General features: G+C 36.2%; 1 protein-coding gene across 14 annotated transcripts in view; it reads left to right on the top strand.

Moving 5' to 3' along the window:
- PKP4 (plakophilin 4) overlaps positions 1-20,163 on the top strand; it is a 240,575-nt gene that overhangs the window by 163,180 nt on the left and 57,232 nt on the right. For 10 of the 14 annotated variants that reach the window (XM_086718648.1, XM_086718654.1, XM_086718651.1 and 7 more), the window contains 3 exons: positions 347-381; positions 17,619-17,750; positions 17,861-18,051. In XM_086718648.1, the coding sequence (XP_086574774.1) occupies positions 347-381; positions 17,619-17,750; positions 17,861-18,051 (358 nt within the window). The remainder of the gene's footprint in view (positions 1-346; positions 382-17,618; positions 17,751-17,860; positions 18,052-20,163) is intronic. The other 4 variants (XM_086718652.1, XM_086718653.1, XM_086718659.1 and 1 more) reach the window with 2 other exon arrangements.

The raw sequence follows: 20,163 nt of genomic DNA on the forward strand, positions 1-20,163 counted from the left end.
TCTTTTTAACGTATATGTAGTTTTCATATCACAAAAAGCAACATAATACATAAGTACCATGAATATCATGCATAGTTGTGCTATTTTATTTGTCTTATCCAAGAAGAATCTTATATCACTTTATAATTTGCCTTAATTTCCAAGTAGAACTAGTTTCATCCCAAATTGATATGGAAGCTTAAATATGTCTAAAATTAACTTAGTTAAAAGAGTGGCTTTAAATTTTGTTTGAGATTTTTATACTTTTATGTAATGTGAAAATTAGATGTTTATGTGCAAAATAGGTCCACAGTTAAATGTTATGACAAAGGAAGTAAATATTTCATTTTTTCCCTTTTTTCTCTAGCTCAACTGAGAAGTCATTTCCTTGGAGATCAACAGGTATGAGTTTTTATCATACAAAAAATATTTCTTATGTTTTGCACACACAAAAAGAGCATTCATATAGCTTGCTTTCTCAGTTTACTGCCTCTTGTGGTGACACTCCTGAGCTCCTTCACTTTCAAATAATTCTTACTTTGCTTGATTCGTTTGAACATTGTTGAGTAGACCTAAAGATATCAGCTATAAAGAAAGTTAAAGCACTGGACATCAGCATATCAATGTTATCACCACTGGACATTTTTAATATCGGCACATATCATCTGAATATTTTCTTTTCTATCATAAGAAAGTACAGGGATGCCCTCACAAAAGTTCCTGCATAATCTGGGAAAGTTGACTGATCATTTATATAAATCAAGATTTTTCCTTTCGTAGTGTTTCCCGCACTCAAGAGTTGCCTGAAACATTCATATCCTTTATGTATCTAGATGCAGACTATATGGTAGCTTCTAATAGAATCCAGAAGCTTCTAATATAATTTCCTTATTTTTCTTTTCACTCCAAATTCACTTCGTAGAAAGGATGAATTACATTAAGGAGAGTATCTGCCATCTTCATAAATATTTGATGACTTCATATTCAGTGTTCATTCATTAAATGTTGAGCACCTACATCACGGACCCAGTCCTATACACATTGCTGGTCACACAGTGATTGGTGCAACACGTACATGTTTCTGCATCTTCCTTGGAACTTATAACATAAAGGACAATGTTATCAATATATAAATAAAAGAATAGGCCTTGTTATCTAAATACTTTGACAATTTTTAGACAGATTTTGATCTTGAATAAAACCCAGATCACTAAATGTCTGATATCTGAGTTTACCAAAACCTGGTATTAGGATTCCAAGGTTATTTATAGTGCATACAAGGCATTCCACTGTTTTATAAGGAAGCTATTCCCAATTCCCATGAATTGTTTACTCAAGTCATAGATTAGGCAAAGACATATGAAAAGCTACTTAACAATAAGACTCACAAACAGTAGCTTAATATAAGGAAAATCATACCATGAAATAGTATGTGGTTAGATGCCAAATGTATATTGTGTGGGAGACATTGTTGTAAATGGACAGCCTACTGCAGAGAGCGCTTTGTCACTATGCAGCAAAAGAGACAACAGAAATGTCGCATGTGAACATTTAAAACTGGTTTGAGAGATGGTAAAGTGTGCAAAGTCTAGATAGCCACATTGGGTCAAAATATAGAGATTTGTAAATACTGGTGACTTTTAACTCTCCCACAGGTCATGGAGAGTCACTGAAAATGCTTTGAGCAAAAAAGTTGCCTGATTTAAATATTCTTCAGGAGAAATAGCTCTAAAAACTATTAAAAAGTGATTTGAAAAATGTAAAGAAAAATACTAAGCACACAGTAGTGCGTTTCGTACTTGTTTGTGGCAAAAATTTGCCATTTCATATAAAATTCTTCTGTAAGTTTATCTTTAACAGTACATCATTAATTTATTCCAGAAATATTTCTTGAGAGCCTTAAAACAGTTGTCTAGCACATAGCTGTCAATCTTTAAAACAAATATCCTTGTCCTCTTAAGTGCTTCAGGTCTAGTGGAGGTATGTAATGCTATCCACTTGAAATTGGAGGAGGGGGGCTATAAAGGGGAACGACAGATATATGCCATATTTACTGATATCTCTATTTCTGGACATTAAGGTTGTTTCTAATTTTTTTACAATTATATATAACATTGTGGGAAACGTCCCTGTACATAAAGTTATATCCGTACTTTTGATTTATCGTAGGCTAGACTTTTAAAGAAAAAATATTATTTAGAGTATATGAACATTTTTAAGCCTCTTGATATGTGCAACCAAGTTGTTTGCCTGAAAAGATTATATTATTTTTCCCTCCCTTTAGGAATGTGAGGTTGAACCTCTTATACTTCCTCATTGGCATCATCGTTTTATTAAAATCTTTTATATATTGCCCTTTTTTGTTGCAGTGCGAATGTTTGACAGGCACGAGCTTTTTGTAGACCAAGGATGATAACTGTATTAGTCAGAGTCAAGTCAGGAAAACCGAGCCCATGGCAGCTAGTTCCATATGAGGGATTTGATTCAGGGAGGTTTATAGTTCAAGGGCGCATTGGAAGGTTTGGGAAACTTAAACAGCATACTCAAACGCCCATGAGACTGATCATAACCAAAGCTGCCACTGTTTCTAGGACTGAGGGGGCAATGGATTAGGTGGTTTTGTTTCCAAACTGGAGCAGTGGTGAGAAGTAGGGCAGGGGGAGATTTCCAGCATTAGCTGGAACCAGGAAGGAGATAAAGCCAAGCCAGAAATGCTGCCTAGAGCAGAGCCGGAGAACATCCTGGATCTTCTTAGCACAGTTCCGCTCCTGACACACACCATTCTGCCCCGGCTGAGCTGAGCCGAGCCGGAAAAGGCAGTTCGGTGGTTTCTAACTACCAAAAGCCAGCCAGGCAGTGTACAACTGTGTTGATTTACATATAGAGAGAATGAGCTTTGATTAGGAAGACACATAACAGAATGAAATATTTGGGGCCTTGCTGTCCTTTCTACCTCCCTCCCCTCTAGTACATTTACTCAGCGTCGTTCGACCACCATCTTCACGATTTACTAATGAGTTAAATATAGATAAGTGTGTGTGTGTGTGTGTGTGTGTGTGTGTGTGTGTGTGTGTGTATTGTCTGAGTTCCTCCCCAAATACTTTAACGTTAGGGAAATAACAACTCCAATAATTCATCTGTCTTCACCACAGCTACATTTGTAATTCACACCTAATAACTATGCTTCATCCCTTACTTTTGTCAGAGTATACTCATACCAAACTCCTATTCAGATCTGGCAGGTGTTAGTTACATTTACTGATCTTGTTTTTTTTCTTTTGGGGGGAGAAGGAGTGTATTAATCTTCACACACTACAATCACAACTGCTATTTACTCCACTTTCTATTATTTTAACTATAATAACGTTACTTGTGTGCCTTCTTAAATTTGCCTACGTTTCAGCCACAGTTATGACATTTAAGTTGTAACCATGGCAATAAGCTACAAAAATAAGGGTAGAAAACTGAAATTTGATTGTATGCATAAAGGCGTAAAATCTGATTTGTTTCATGTTTCTTTTTCTAAGTAGTGATAGATATCTTTAGAAGTTTGATTGCAAGTAAATAATGGCATAAAATGTCAGTTTTGCTGCTTTTTCTGTTAAGTTTAACTCTTATCTTCTCTTTACCATATTGCATGCAGAAATACTAAATGTAGTATAAAAATCCTCTCATTTTTAGAATTTGGTAGTCCTGACCAGAATAAGGGCAGGGGTGGCTTAAAATTTAATAGATAGATAGATAGATAGATAGATAGATAGATAGATAGATAGATAGATGGATAGATAGGGGTAGTCTTTGTCTTTGACTAGATCTTGACAAAAGTACATCTTTGTTCAATTTTCTTGGTTTCCTAAATAAGAAAGGATTACATGAAAAGATTTAGGATTAAAAGTCTCTTATTGTTCCTCATTTTTCTTCAATATTTTGAACATTTTGTTGCAGACAATTGCTCTACCTTTATATACATATTACAAACTTGAGTTGAAAAGCTTGGAACTTAAAAATTTGCCTTTTAGCAGTGAGGTGAATTGTTAACAGGGCAATGGTTTGATCACTACCTGGGAGAGATCCCTGCCTACTCTGGTGTTTTCAGGATGTTACACATTCTGTTGAAATGCCAGAACCTGAGACCAGCTGCTGAATTTTGTTTTTAAATAGCTGACTTACTGCAGAGTCATTTTCTAAGGAAGAGCTCAGGATGCCCTAGGCTGAAAAGATTTCCATTTCTTTATGATTCAGTTCAGCAGAATCCCTGTTTGTTTGCTAGGGTTGGTTGGTCCTTTGGTCTGACAGTTGTTTGGTTGATTTTTGTATGAGGGATAGTAGGCTGTATGAAAGTAAAAAGCCAAAGCTTTTTAAGTTTGGGGCTCAAAGAGATTACTTCCCAAAACACAAGGAAGAACCATCCCCTCTACAATTTTCTCAGGCTGGTTGGGAAGGAGTCTTAAAGAGAAGCTTCCCCGGAAGTAATAAAGTTGTTTTGAAGTATTTATGCTTTATTGTTATCTTGCTTTTCTGTTCCCCTCTCTTCATTATCCCATATTTTCTAGCTTACCAGTGTTACATATCTACTCTCTATAAACATAAAATGCGCATCCTTTTGTCTTTTATGAAGAGAGTTTATCATTTTGTTTTGGCTCTGTCTTTTCCTTATAGCCTTGCATTTCTTATAACCTTGTGTTTTTTGTTTTTTTATGTATGTTCCACTAAAGAGCAGTGAGGAGGGAATGTTGTCTTAATGTTCCTTTCTGTTTTCTCTTTTATTAGCGTTCCATTTTTCCATTGTTCACATCTTCACCTCTCTTAAAGTTTGATGCATTTGTACAATCTCTTATGTTCTGCCAAAATTTGAGGTAGCTTTTAAGAACACATACAATAAGATAGAAAATAAACACCATAATCATAAACATATATAATAGAATAATAGGTAAAAGCCGGAGGAAAGTGAGAATACAAATATATGCACATGTGATTATAATTCTTCTTGATGGAAAATATTATGCAAAATAGTCTTTAAAGAAAAGAAAGGAGGTGGAACCCTTGGGCTTCTCTTTTAAGAAAAAGCACACCAATTCTCTCTCTCTCTCTCTCTCTCTCTCTCTCTCTCTCTCTCTCACACACACACACACACACACACACACACACACACACACACACAAAAGATACATAGTTTGTGTTGCCCACCAGAAAGAAGCTGTTGAAGCCATAAATTGAGTCCTTTTGTCAAAGTGTTCATTGGCTGTTACTTAAATCCTCCAGCCACATCCTGTAAAGTGAATTGTGCCACAAGTCACAATTTAACAGTTTTTCTGTTCCAGGAAAAAAATACTAGAGTCTAGGCAGTTTCCAGTTTTAGTACTTATGTGTAAAATGAGGGGAGGGGAGCAGCATGGCATCAGCCTGAGAATCCTAGCCTTCTTCCGGCAGCCCCCCACCCTCCCCTTCCCTGCAGTGCACCTGTCTGTGCCCACAGGCCAAGGAATCTGGCTCCCTTTCACTAGAAGAAAGTGCTCAAGAAATAGTCTCAAGAGCAGATATTAATGAATGTTAAATAACTGATTGGGAATTACTACTTCTAAGAAAATAAAGAAGCCACAAGATTAGAGTTTTTCCTAAAGCAACGAGTTAGCAAAGGACACAGGAGAATAAAAGTAAGGGAAATTTCTGGTTGACCCAGAAGGCATTAAGGGGTAGAGAGACTTGGGTGGGCCTATTGTAATAAGTAATGAGTAAGAGAGAAAATATTAATGATTTCATTCAGTTGAAATAGTGGATATTTGACAATAAAATGTGAAAGGGAATGAAAAAGATGGTGGTAAAATAGAAATTTTAAACTGATAGGGTAATTTAACTTCACAGTGCCACATCCATTTATTGTGGAGTATGTATTTAAGTGCCATAATTTTAACATACTGTCCATTAAATCATTATTGTGTGGTACATACTGACATTAATAGTTAATGTATACTACTAATTTTAAGACTTTATAGGGGTTGGGTTTTGTATTTTGTTTACATATTTAAATTTTGTTCCTAAAATGTATAGATACGACTTTCTTCCCACTGCGGTGGGTTAAAAAAATAAATAAATAAATAAATAAATACTGAAGATAAGAGATAAATGTGAGACTAGCCCTAAGTCAATTTATTTCTTTTTTTCCTCCATCTGGAGCAAGTAATTTACAATACAAAAAAGCATCAGCACATCATGAGATAGGACACAAACTTAAATGGGAACACTTTATGCCTCAGTAGAAATGTGCCGGATTTATAAAGGAGATAGAATAGGAAGTTATATTATACGTGTTCATAAATAGAATATTAGATTAGCAATCATGTATAAAGGACTATTATTTTATTGAGGATTTTGGATGTTATGATTTATTATGGCTATAAATTGTACAAATGACAAAATTTCATCATATATTCATTCCTTCCTGTTTCTCTTCTAAATAACAGGAGGAATACGACTTTCTGTTAAAACCAGCCAAGTTTTTCCTCCCTTATTTTTTCAGGCCTTTTTAGCTACATAGTCATGATATTCTTCTTACCACAGCTACAACACTATAGCTTCCTGATCACCACAAAAAGGTTCTCTTGTTAATGTTTTATTACAAAAGGCCTTCTATATTTTACAAAAAGTAAGTCTTGAAGAACTTGAAGTAAAGGTAAAATTTCCTTCATTCCCACATCTTTCTATACAATGGCCATTGCCCCACACACCTCTGTAGATACCTACTCACACGCGCGCGCACACACACACACACACACCTTTGGCTTTGTTTTGTTTTTAATTCAGTGAGGATATATCATACAGTGTTCTATAATGTAGGTTTTTTCCTTAACGGCATAGTGAAAACCAAGCATATGTTTCTGTTATCAGTATATAAAGACCCACCTCTTTTTTAATGGTTAAATACCCATGGTTTAGAAAATTTATGTAAGCAATCCCTTATTAGTAAATTTTTTTTTCCAGTTTTTCACTTTGACGAACAATGGTAAAAGGTTTCTCTGCACATCTGAGTATCTTTGTCACTTACATTTTTTTAAGTGGGACTGCCTGGGCAAGTGTGTATACGGGGGCTTTGGGGGCACATATTGTCAAACTGCCCACCAAAAATGCTTAACAATATGTGGCAAGAGTGAGGCTTTTCCTCTGCCTTCTTAGGTTAAGTGACTGAGGGAGCCAGTGAATTTAACTGACAATAGTTAAATTAATAGAAAAATAATCCCTAAGTATTCAGATACACATAGGAGCTCACGAAAGTAGTTTACCTAAATGGCTACACTAGGGGTTATCTACCTAGCTTAATGGGGGAGAGGAAGTGGGCAGAAAAGGCTGCTGGGGGAAAAACAAATAGGTTCCTAGGGGAACAATGGGGATCTAAGAAATTTTGCAATAATGTTTGTTTATGCAGGTACAAGTGGTCCTCCCACTTTTTTTTTCATGCCATGAATCTCCCCCAGAAGGGACCCATGGCAGCCTCACTCCCAGAAGTTTCTGCTTTTAGTGAAATAAGGGATGCTCCAAGAAGGCTTGTTTCTACATTTGTTGAATTTCAAATGTCTTTACTTCCAAACAACCTTCGTGCTGACTGTCAGAGTCTGAGGGGGTCCCTACAAATATTGCTACCTATACCAACTGCTATGCCTATCCATGCTTGCTATGTTGCCAGAGTCTAGGAGCGTAAATTTTCATGAATATATAAAATTTTAGTGAGTTATTAGGCTTTAAAAAGCCATTTGTTTCCAAATGCCCTATATCATAAGCTTTATAGACAGATTTAACAGTAAAATCACTTAAATAATTCTTAAATATTCATTAAATCAGAACATTGTGCGGAGACCAGCAAACCACTGACCTTTCTATCATTTGATTATTTCTTATGGAAGTTGGAGATCAACCTGATCTTGGAATTTAATAAAATTTTCATGTTTCCTGTCAGCTCTTCTTTCTTTTCTTTTCATATCTGGCTCAAAACGATCACATACATTTTTCTGTCAACAGAAATGCAACAACCACTACTAGAACAAGCAAACAACAAACTTTTGTTTATCACCATTGGAGGTAATTCGGGTACTAACACCTCCAGAGGTTCCCAACTTTGTTGTACATTAAAATTGCCTGCGGAGCTGTTGAAGTCTGGGGCCCGAAGCAGGCATCAACTTTTTGAATATGCCCTGATGATCACACAGTGCAGTGTGAGAATCACTGCCTTACTCAAAAGTAAATTAATTTAATTACTGGTAATTAAAGAGAAGAATTAAAAGTTTATCCTACTATCCTGTACAGATTATTTTTAGGATAACCAAATAATCCTGGCCATTAATAGCTATCTTAAGGTATCTAAATACGCCAAAGGAATTCCTGCTGATAAATGTAGAAAGAACAATAAAATTAGAAAAATCACCAATTTGCATGCTCTAATGAAATGGTTCAAGCAAAGATTGTCAGTGTATGCAAAAACTACTGTATTTTGATCCTGGCTGCACATTAGAATCATCTTGGGAATTTTTAAACTCCTAATATCTTAAATGTTTAATATTTTAAATCTCTAATATTCAGACCACAGCTTGAATTGGAATCTCTGGGCATGGGACTCAGTCAGTGATAGTTTCTAAACTCTGCACCTACCCCATCCCAGGTGATTGCAGTGTGCAGCCAACATTGGAAACCATTGCACTAGGAGACAGGTTGATGATGAACTTGAAAATATGGAAAGATGGGGCTCCCATCACTTGAATTGGCTGACCTTAGCAACTCTAAGCGTTACAGTATGACAAGATGTAAAGTATACAGCACCATCCATAAAGTATTCTAACCACAAATTTTTGACCTGAAAGCTGCTAGCTCTAACTTTCTGTTTACAAGACATACTGAGGTTAGAGGATGTTTTAATGCCACCATGAGAAACCTGCACACAAGCTCGGAATGTGGAGCATCCTATGAGTTTGTTGCTATGGTTCCCTCAGTAAGCCAAGAACATGAAAATGAGGGTATGAGAGCCTCTTTTTAGATTTAAGGTACTTAAGTAGCAATCATAGTCCAATGCCATCAGTAAATCTTATTTCAGCCTGACTAGTACAAGCCAACTGAAGAAAGAAATTTTTGAGACATCAGGAAAATTTGACTGTGAACTCATTATATGGTGGAATAAATGTAGTTTTGCAAAGTCCTTATTTTACAGAGCTACATATGGAAGTATTTAGAGTTGAAATGATCTGATGTGAGGGATCTGTTTTAAAATTCTATAATAGTAGAAAAGAAAGATAAATGGAGCATAAAAAGTATGGCATAATGTAACTTAAATTGGGGAGGTGGTTTGTTGATCTCTACTTTTATGAAAGTTTGAAAACTTAAATTTTAGAATACTTGAATACAAATTCTTTAAACAAAGGGTTCAGCATACTGTGGGTTAAAGTAGTACATCAAAGTGGCACATGTTAAAGCCAGCCAACTGTTGGTCATACTCCCAAGGTTAGCTGTGACACAAATGAAACCACTCTGAGGTAGATGAGAGAGTTTCTCGGCCAGTGGATGCTATTTAACATGTATTTCCACATAGTTGGGATTTTGTTAAATGAGTCCTAACTTAAGCAAAATTTTCTGTAACATGCTGGACATCAGCCTTTCTGCTAGTTTAGAACTCTACGTTTATCACTGTGTTTGTGTGGATTGTAAGTAATTTCATTGTACATATCTCGGCCACAGACACTTTCACAGCATAACTAGCCATAAGGCAGTTGCACTGTAAAGGTAAAATCACGAAAAACAAAAGAGGGACATTCACTCAAAGGACAGAATGAAACATGAAAAATGAATAGCAAAATGTAAAAGACTACTACAAAACACAAAATATTTGAATACATTCAAAATGTGGAAGGCAGAATCATGGCAATACTGACTTTATTTTGTGGGTTGTACCTAAGCATTTGTCTTCAAAGTATTTTGTTGATAGTATTAAACACTTTTTTTTTTTTTTTTGCTTGTTGATGTGTCTCCTCGTTTGGCATCACACTTTTTCTTTTTTCACTAAAATTTCTTTATTAAGAGAGGCATCAGATTTCAAATGCTAGGATGTGTATTTGAAACTGAATTTTGTGTTGTGCTGTGATAAGCCTTGTTTGTTCTTAGCATATTGTCATATGTCTTTTGATAGATGTTCCAGAGTTCTGTGGGAAATGTGGGTGCAAACCTCTGCGCCACGGTACATTATGAGGGCTACGATTTACGTAATATAAAAATAGGAGCAGTGCATCACTGGAGAAAAGAAACCAAATTGTCAGCCGGTTATTTTTATTTTATTTTTTTATCTTTTATGGCAAGATTGCCTTATGGCCAATTAAACAGCGAAAATGTTTCTGTTGAAAATGCTTATGGTAAAGTGATCTGCAAGAAAGATACTTACAGTAAAAGTATTGGACATGGTTCATGGATGTGTGGCAACCAGCAAATAAGAGTATTTGCATTTTACTTTAGCAAATAATGTATCTGACCATTCCTACACCATTTACACATAATATATGCGGATGGATTACATACATCCCTCAAAGACTTAAATACAGTGATTTAGGACTGTATGAAAATCTCATATCCAGTTCTAGCCTCTAACCTTTCATGTTTAATATAAATGTATTAAATAAGTATTTAAGTGTTCTCATGCTCTTAGTGATATGTGAAGAAATATTCTGTTAACTACCTAAAATAAAACAGAAATTATCAAGTTTAAAAGCTCCTTCTTTTCTGTTACCATCTCTGCAACACACAGAGCCATACTTCCTCAGTGAACAGTCATTGCTTTGGGAAATATCAAGGAGGCAGGCTATCATCTGTAACTCCACATTTCATTCTTATGCCAGAAAGTTAGTCTGCATTTAGGTTTATCTTGATAATCTTTACCAAAAAAGATAACCCAATAGAAAATTATTGAAAAACCTAGTTTCAGAAGACCCATTCATTTCTTATGGTAGTGAATATCCTCCTTTACAGATTTGTCTGGGTCTTTTTAAAGAATTTTTTTTTTAACAGAGGGAATCTATCTTATATCTCCAGCTATCAAATATATCCACTTTTATATTTGGTAACACTTTTTCCCTAAGGAATAAAGTGTGTCCTTGGAAAAATATTTGAATGATTTTGAGCACTTATTTTTCATAGACATTACCGCAAATCCTTTTCTTTTTTCGGCTTTCTCTATAGGAAGCAAGAGGCCCAGGGCCTTTCATGAGTACCTACCTATAAACTCAGTGTTGGAAATTTGACATGTGTGATCTATTTCTTTTCATTCTTACATTTCTAAACTCCTCGTTTTTCTAGTTTTCCTCTTACAGATATAAATTCTTTATGGTAAGTATGACACCTGTATTTTAATTCATGCCTAGACAAAAAAATACTTGATAAATACTCATTTTAATATGACTATTTGCAAAAATTCCTTTTATTTTTCTAAAAAATACTTTTAATCATTTTGTATTCCTGAACGGAATTCAGGAGTTTTACAATGTTATGAACAAAAGATCTCTCTGGTGACATATAAAACTATAAAATACTTTACAGATGTGTCATTATAGAAATTGAAGAAAGTGCTTTATACCAGCTTATGTAGATACAAAGTTTGCTTAAACCATGAAATTGAATCTAGACAGATGAGCTTTTACAGTGGCTTTCAAGACAGATTAATTGATGTTTAGAGCAAAGTGTAAAGTGAACTAGAAGATACTTCATTAATGGTTTCTGCTTTCCAAGACTTTTCACTCAACATTTTCTAGATGAGTAAAATTTTTGGAGTCTTTGTCTTAATATTTAAAAGATAATATAAGCATGTATAAGACCCAGAAACCTAGACACACTCGAGAACCAGACTAGAAATAGTTTCTGTAAACATGATCTTCTGCCTGTTCTCCTAAATTTTTTACTTCCATTAAAGCCCAACTTTTAAAGGGTATCATATGTGGGTACACACACACACACAGCAACTTATATTTGAGTCAACAAACTCTGGGTATCTATAATATTCTTAAAATATCAGTTAACATCTATCTATGTCTTCTATAGACCAAAGAATGTTTTTATGATTCATGTTTCCATTGCCCTATTTACATTTTTACTGTGCAACAGTATTCCCCAATGATGTCATTTCCCCCAATAATTGGGTTACCTGCTGTAGAAGTGACTCATGTACATCAAAGAAGTTACTGAAGAGAAGTGTATTCAAGGCCATCATCCGTGTTCTCTTCCAGAATTTGGCCTAGAGCTTTACTTCTTAGCCAAAGAAGGCACTGGACTATTTCTACAGCTCTGTGGATAGACTCCTTTCTGAGCCTGTAGCCCTACAGGAAGCCACAGTACCATGGCCAAGTAGGAAGTTGAGTCCCCCATAAGACAAAATTTTCTATTCATATTTTTCATAAAGTGTTGCCACTCTGAATATGAAGGCTAACTTCAATTCACAGTCCAGAGTTAGAAAAAAAAGTGAGATACTCCATATGCATTCATTCCATTAACCATCACAGGAGTCCTGGAAAAAGGGCAAACCTCTAGACACCATAGCAACTCAGAGCAGCCACAAACAAGGAGATTCTCACACAAAGTTACAGTATGCTGGACTAAGAAAGACTAGTTACAGGGTTGTATATACTAAAAAATCTCCTTACTGATCTCTGGGTTCCTGTTTCCATGGTAATTTTACACCTAGCACAGACAGACCTCTGTTTCATATACTCTAAACAGTAAGACACATAGATTAACAAAGCAGAGGAATTTCAGTAATTTAAGTTCTTTAGTGAGACCTTACCCTGTTTCCTGAGCATATTTTTATGCATACTTGGTGTATATTTTGGACATACATCACAGAAAAGATAATACACTTTGTATTTTCTCTGTAAGCTTAATGGGGTGGATAATACATGAGATTTACATAGCCCTACAGCATTATTATCCCTTACCCACTAATATTTTTCCTAGCCGCAACCTACTTTTTCTAGTTAATTGCCTTTTTTTTTTTTTTTTTTTTTTTTTTTTTTTTTTTTTTTTTTTTAGTGATATTGGAGCACTCAGAAGAAATGTAATAGGCAAGAAGGGCCATGTTTCCAATAATCTCCTAGTCGTAAACACAAATGGGAGATTATCTCATTCTACCTTGAAGCTTGTTCAAATTCTACATTTTTAAACATGTATTTTCATGGAAAATGATAATTTCAGGTTTGAAAATGCCCCATAATATATTTCTGATGTCCCACAAAACATGTTTGTGAAAAAGTAACACATATTCTTCAGTACACAGATTAAAGAAATAGATTGACAATCCGTTTGTCATTTTTGCTCATAAAAATGTCTCAGTTGCATGTTCTGACTGTGCTAAATCACACCATGCCAACTATTTAATTTTAGTTTATAGCAATGAGCATGAAGTGATCCCATCCTGTGAGGCTCTGTGGTTTATCTGGTAAATTTGACTAGTGTCATCTTTTATTCCTCTAGTATGTATTTTTAAAAGACATTCATTTTAGGCGCACCTGGCTGGCTCCGTCGGGTAAGCATCTGGCTTCGGCTCAAGTCATGATTGAGCCGGTTCATGAATTTGAGCCCAGCATCAGGCTCCACAATGACAATGCAGAACCTGCTCGGGATTCTGTTGTCTGTCTCTCTGCCCCTCCCCCGCTCCCCCTCCCCCCCCCAAATAAACTTTTAAAAAGACATTTATTTTAGAGTAAGATTGCACAAATAGTGCATAATTAATAATTTCAAGACTTACCTGGGTGCCTGTGTGGTTCAGTTGGTTAAGCCTCTGACTCTTGATTTCAGCTCAGGTCATGATCTCTGGGTTTGTGAGATCAGGCTCTGCGCTGACAGCATGGAGCCTGCTTGGAATTCTCTCTCTCCTCTCTACCCCTCCCCCGCACATGCGCTCGCTCGCTTGCTCTCTCTCAAAATTAATAAACTTAAAAATATAATAATTTCGAACTTTACCATACTACAATACGAATACTTTATTCAGTAATTAGGAAGTGGGTCTTCTTACCTTAGGTATAACATCTATGCATACATACATTTATATATGTGCATATAATTTGTGAATTATAAGTTTTCAACAAAATAGTAAATAATAGTAAAACTGAAAATTATCTAACTTCTAATGATTAAGATGTCAGTATCTTTTTGTCTTTGCATATGTAGATTACATTGGGCTTCATTACAGAAATAGGGAAATGACTGAAGACCTCATTCATAGTTTAAAATTTGGTTGTTTTGTACTTCATATTAGATTAATCTCATTTATCTATCAACTTCTTAAAACTTACTTAAACATAGGGGCGCCTGGGTGGCGCAGTCGGTTAAGCGTCCGACTTCAACCAGGTCACGATCTCGCGGTCCGTGAGTTCGAGCCCCGCGTCAGGCTCTGGGCTGATGGCTCGGAGCCTGGAGCCTGTTTCCGATTCTGTGTCTCCCTCTCTCTCTGCCCCTCACCCGTTCATGCTCTGTCTCTCTCTGTCACAAAAATAAATAAAAAAAAAAAAAAAAAAAAAAACGTTGAAAAAAAAAAACTTACTTAAACATAAAAAATAGGGGTGCTTGGCTGTCTCAGTTGGTGGCGTATGCAGCTCTTGATCTCAAGGTTGTGGGTTCAAGCCCCAAGTTAGGTGTATAGATTACTTAAAAATGAAATCTTTAAAATGAAGTTTACATCCTGTTCTCTAAACCTAGTTATTTAGATCTTCAAATTGGATTTGGGGGACATGGGAATTTAGTATTTTAGTACTCTAGTTAACCATCTCAAAGTCCTTTTCTATATTCTATCGTTTGAGGCATTGCATTTCAAAGTATAAGAAACAGGTACTAACATTGAGAGGGTACATGGTTATACTACTTTCAGGGTAATTTTGTTTATTTTGTTTGTTTTTGTATTTTTTGAGATACTAGTTCTGTTAAGTTTTATTTATTAGGGTGACCAGTATAGAATCCTGTATCTCACAATTTGTGCTTGTTCTATTTAAGATTTATTTTATCTTAACTTATCTTATTTTTAGAGGAAGTGGGGATGAGGGGCAGGGAGAGAGAGAGAGATAAAATCCCAAGCAGGCCCCATGCTCAGCTCAGAGCCTAACGTGGGGCCAGATCCCACAACCCTGGGATCATGACCTGAGCTGAAATCAAGAGACGCTCAACCTACTGAGCTGTCCAAGTGCCCCAAGATTATTTTAAATAGCTTCTCTTGAAGAGTTTAAATGAGCGCAATTGTTTGCCACATGGTTTGTGAGAAAATGTGCTGGGTGAGGAGACACAATTGCTGAGGTACAGATTTGTAGGGTGCCTCTTTCTCTTTTCCTATTTAAATAATAGATCCTAATAGTTTTTTAAAAATGAAGAGGCATACATGGAACTCTAATGGGTTTCGGTTTCCATGGTGATAAGTTCTCAGATCCTGACACTGCATGCCACCTAGTGTTTCCAAGCCAAAAGCTTTGATGTATTGGCGTCCCACGTTTTATCTCATACTAAACCTGAAGCTAAGAACTATCTAAACCTCTCTTCCTTTTGAAAACGCTACCCTTTCCATGTATGAGAAGTCTTGGAGCTACCGCAGGGGTGCTTCCATGTCTGCTGCCGTTTCGTATTCAATGTCTCTGGGCTTCATTTGGACGAACAAAGCCCAGGTAGACTCAGCACAGCCCTGCCTTCAGGCTGACCCTTGCATTGCTATTCCCAGGCACTCCAGTTCTACAGAAAACTCTAGTAGCCTAGCAAACTACATATTTTACTCAGTCCTACGTAAAATTCCGTCAAGAAGTGCTATGTAAGAGCGTGTGGAACCCTGGAACTTGTAACACAAGACTTACAAATGAAACAGATCACTCTTCAGGATCATCAGCCTGCCGGAGACTCAGATCATGTTTCAGTGTGTACCAGGGAAACCATACACAATCTGTAATCTTTATTGAAATTCCAAGCTTAAGAATTCAGAACCGTCACAGAACTCTACCACCTAGAAATGTACTGTCAAATAATAAATCAGGAGACAGGTCGTTAAAAGCCTATATTAAGAATGTCAGTGAATCTTTCTGGAGGCTAAGAAACAAAACCTTGGATTGAATTCAGCGTCAAGCTAAAGGTTTAGAATGCAGTGGGGCTCCCGGCTCTCCTATAAACCTTGTATTTGCTTTCCAAACTAGCTTGATCAGCAGTTCCTAAAAGTTTCACTTCGCTTTACATAGATAAACTTTATTGAACATTTTAAAGCTGCAGCACTATGCCAGGCATGAATCAGCATTCAGTAAAGAGAAGTTGTTCTTCTTACTAGGAATTTGTTTGTTCCACACATATTTACTGGGCACCTACTGAGTGGAATGTACCATCCTAGGCACTGAGGAAGTAACAGTAAACATACCAGATGAGAGTCCCTGCTCATGCTGAGCTTATGTTCTAGTGGAGGGAGGTATAAGTGTAGTAAAGAAGGGGCAAGCCGGCCTCCTGTGGTAAGATATTACTTCCTTAAGGAAATTTTTCTGAAGCTCCTTTTCCCCAGGCACTCCCTCTCTTTCTCTCTTACACACACACCTGTCTTTTCACATAGCTGCATAGTTAGGGCCTTAAAAAATAGCTAAAGGAAGAAAGTCAGAAAGGAAAGACAAATGAAGACATTGAAATCCTTAGGACTCTGTGTTGGACTCGGAATGTGATACAGACTTCATATAAATCTTTGAAGAGATAGTGAAGCCGGCATTCCTGAAAAAAATGTTTACTAGCAACCTGAGAGTTAAATTTGAGGAAAGACAGAGTTGTGAAGATAATCATAACATGGGCTAATATATTTTGAAGGTAATGGAGAAAAGAGGTCATATATGAATGGAAATGGGGACAGGCAGTGTAATTACACCACCTCGATTTGTATGCTGTAGCATACAAAAAAAAGCAGGAATAGGGAAGGAGGTAAATAGTTTTGTTTTTAAGTTCAAGATGGCACAATGGTACAGTTGGAAGGAAAATAAGATCATGGAAGAGACTGATTTGGCTAGAGAAAACAAGGATCAGGTTAGATTTGTCTGTATTCGTTTGGAAAGAGACTACAAGTAAGATAAGCAAATGGATAAAAAATTAAAGTTTCCATCATTTGTAAATCTGAAAACTCCGTACTGAGTTCCACTGATTTTAGATAACGTGAAATATGACATAAAAGCCTAGTTCTACCTTCAGAGGTTTCATTACCAAGCTCAGTAATATAAGCACCATGCAAGTTTTTATTTCAAAAGTTTGGAGGTATGGAGGACCTTTTATTAAACACTTGGCTACTGTTCTGAGTTTGTTAGTCCTCTTGGAGGATGTCACCTGAGTGGTGAGTTTTCCAAGGAGGAACGAGGAACAAGGTAGTTTTCAGATTTTAATTTAACATAGTTTGTAAGTTCACTTGGGGTGGTAATCCGGATGAACAACTTTAATGAAATTTAGGAAAACATATTAATACAACGGGTATATGGAACACTTCCATATAGAAAAGAGTAAATCATTGTGCAGTTTACAATGAAAATAGTCTTTTATTAACATATAGATTATAAGAAGGTACAAATATCTGAACCTTTTTTTAGCAAGTTTTTATGTAATACTGTCATTAGATTTCACTGTTTAAACTTCTCTTCTTACAGATGTGCCAAATACTGGTGTAAACAAACCTAGAGTTTCTGACGCTGTCCATCCCAACAACTATCTCATCAGGACAGAGCCAGAACAAGGGACCCTCTACTCACCAGAGCAGACATCTCTCCATGAAAGTGAGGGTCTGTTGTATTATCTTTTAAGTATTCGATTTGCTTTTCATATACGCTTTCTTAAAATGAGCATCCGAAGTGTAAAGTAAAGGTGTTTCCTGCTGGTTTCATTCCTGCAGGATCATTGGGTAACTCAAGAAGTTCAACACAAATGAATTCTTATTCTGACAGTGGATACCAGGAAGCAGGGAGTTTCCATAACAGCCAGAATTTGAGTAAAGCAGATAATAGACCACAGCATTCATTTATAGGATCAACTAATAACCATTTGGTGAGGAATTCAAGAGCTGAAGGACAAACACTGGTTCAGGTAAGCCAAGAACATCAAGATCCTTGTGACGAAATAACCTCCCTAATTGAATATCTGTCATAACTATTCTTTCTGGATTGATTTTATAGAATGGACAAAGTAGCAAAATCAATTTAATGTTATTAGAGTCTGTGATAGTAAAAAGAACTTTTAGGAATTATTAGCTTGTATCAGTAAATTCTAATAAATTCCAGATATAGGAGAGTAATTCTTCTAGAGGAAGCAAGTTTGGCATGAGAGGAAGAATATTGGTGGGGTGGGGGGAGTATTAGAAAACTAGGTAGAATGTTGCAGTGCCTTAGGGATTATGCGTTTCTAAAAATACTAGAGCTACAATATGTTCTAAAGAGTCCTAGAGGGTAGAACACTATTCCCACACCTGAATAAAATGGCACTGGCCTGTTGTAATCAAAATGCTTTGCCTTCATCTTTGGAATTGTTCCCTGAAATCACATTTCTTTGCTAGAATATAGATACTCTTGCCTATAGAAAGTTGTTTAGAAGTGTAGCCATTCTGTTAAGTTAGGGTTTTCTCACTTGTTGGTCAAAAAAAGATTGCCTGTGTATGTATTTGTAAAACCTCCTTAGCTCCATATTCACTGCCACTTCACAGACTTTGATCCACCAGCATGTACCAAAATTCATGGAAGCAGTAGGATCCTGAGTGGTAGTAACCAGCGGGGATAACAGTCTGTCGAAGTACCCAGTGATTTCTCTGGAACTGAAAAATGCCAAGATGATCAAGAAGTTAGGCAGACACTAATCCTCTCATAATGTTGTAGAGGAAGCCCTGAAGGTAACACTGCCATGGGTCAGGCTTCCCAGTGCCAAAGGAGAAACAGGAGAGGACTTTGGCACTTTGGCTCAACAGTTTAGAAGAAATTTTTAAGTATTGAGAAACATCTCTATATTAAAACAAACGAAAATAGAGTGCATGTTATTTTTTTCTTCTCCAGTCATCATATTCCTAGTGCATGAGGGATGCTTTGATGGGAAAGTGTGAGAAGCTCTAGACTGTTTACAGGAGTTTATCGGCTTAGGTGAATTTTTATGTCAGCTGGTTTGAAGTCACACTTTTGAATAATAATTATCTTAACTACAGACATTTGTTTATCTCCCTGGAAGTGGTCATGTTACCTCTTTTTTCTTTTCTTTTCTTTTCTTTTCTTTTTTTTTTAACTTAAGGTAAGTTGATTTTGTTCCTAGAGCTGAAGAGTTAGGTTGCAAGGGGGCAACCTGTGCAACTGAGCTGTCCCTTGAGAATAGATACACAGAGGAGCGCTTTGGACCCCAGGCCCTATCCAGACATTCATTTATTCCACATTTGATCACATTCCTTTCATTAATGGGGCCAACCCATAAGGACAAAAAAATTATAGACCCTCCTCTAGCTACATTTAGATTGGTACATTCAAATTTTGTTTTGTTTTACACAAATGCCTTACCATGGCCAAAAACATTGACTCACAGGGAACAAAATAAGTACATTGATCCAGTGACGCTTTACACTTGCAATACAGCGTTTTTTTAATTGTGTACAGTGTACTGATTCAACAATTCTGTATATTACTCTGTGCTCATCATTATAAGTGTTTCCCTAATTCCCTTTATCTATTTCATCCATCCCCCCATCCACCTCCCCTCTGGCAACTCCCAGTTTGTTCTCTGTATTTAAGGATCTGGTTTTTTTATTCCTCTGTTTCTTTTTTCTTTGTTTCTTCATTTGTTTTCTTTCTTAAATTCCACATATGAGTGAAATCATATGGTATTTGTCTTTCTCTAACTTACTCCACTTAGCATTATACCCTCTAGGTCCATCCATGTTGTTGTAAATGGCAATGTAACATTTATCTGTTGTGAAAAATGCATAGGCAAGAGGGTAAAAAATATAAAGACAAAAGAAAAAGGAATATTAAGTATCTTCAGATCTCTCTTTATTAATTGATTCTGAGGGGGAAAATGTTAGAGGTTAAACTACCAAAAAAAAAAAAAGTAGACCAAGAGAAGCACAATAAGGACAAATTAATATCCAGCTCTAAAGCATAAAAAGGAAAGAAACTTAGACGCCTAAAATGAGCAGTGAATTCATGTTCTGTAGTGAGCTATGTGCAT

The sequence above is a fragment of the Puma concolor genome, chromosome C1 (assembly GCF_028749965.1).
Source record: "Puma concolor isolate L17-30 chromosome C1, mPumCon1.1.hap2, whole genome shotgun sequence".
Classification (NCBI taxonomy): domain Eukaryota; kingdom Metazoa; phylum Chordata; class Mammalia; order Carnivora; family Felidae; genus Puma; species Puma concolor.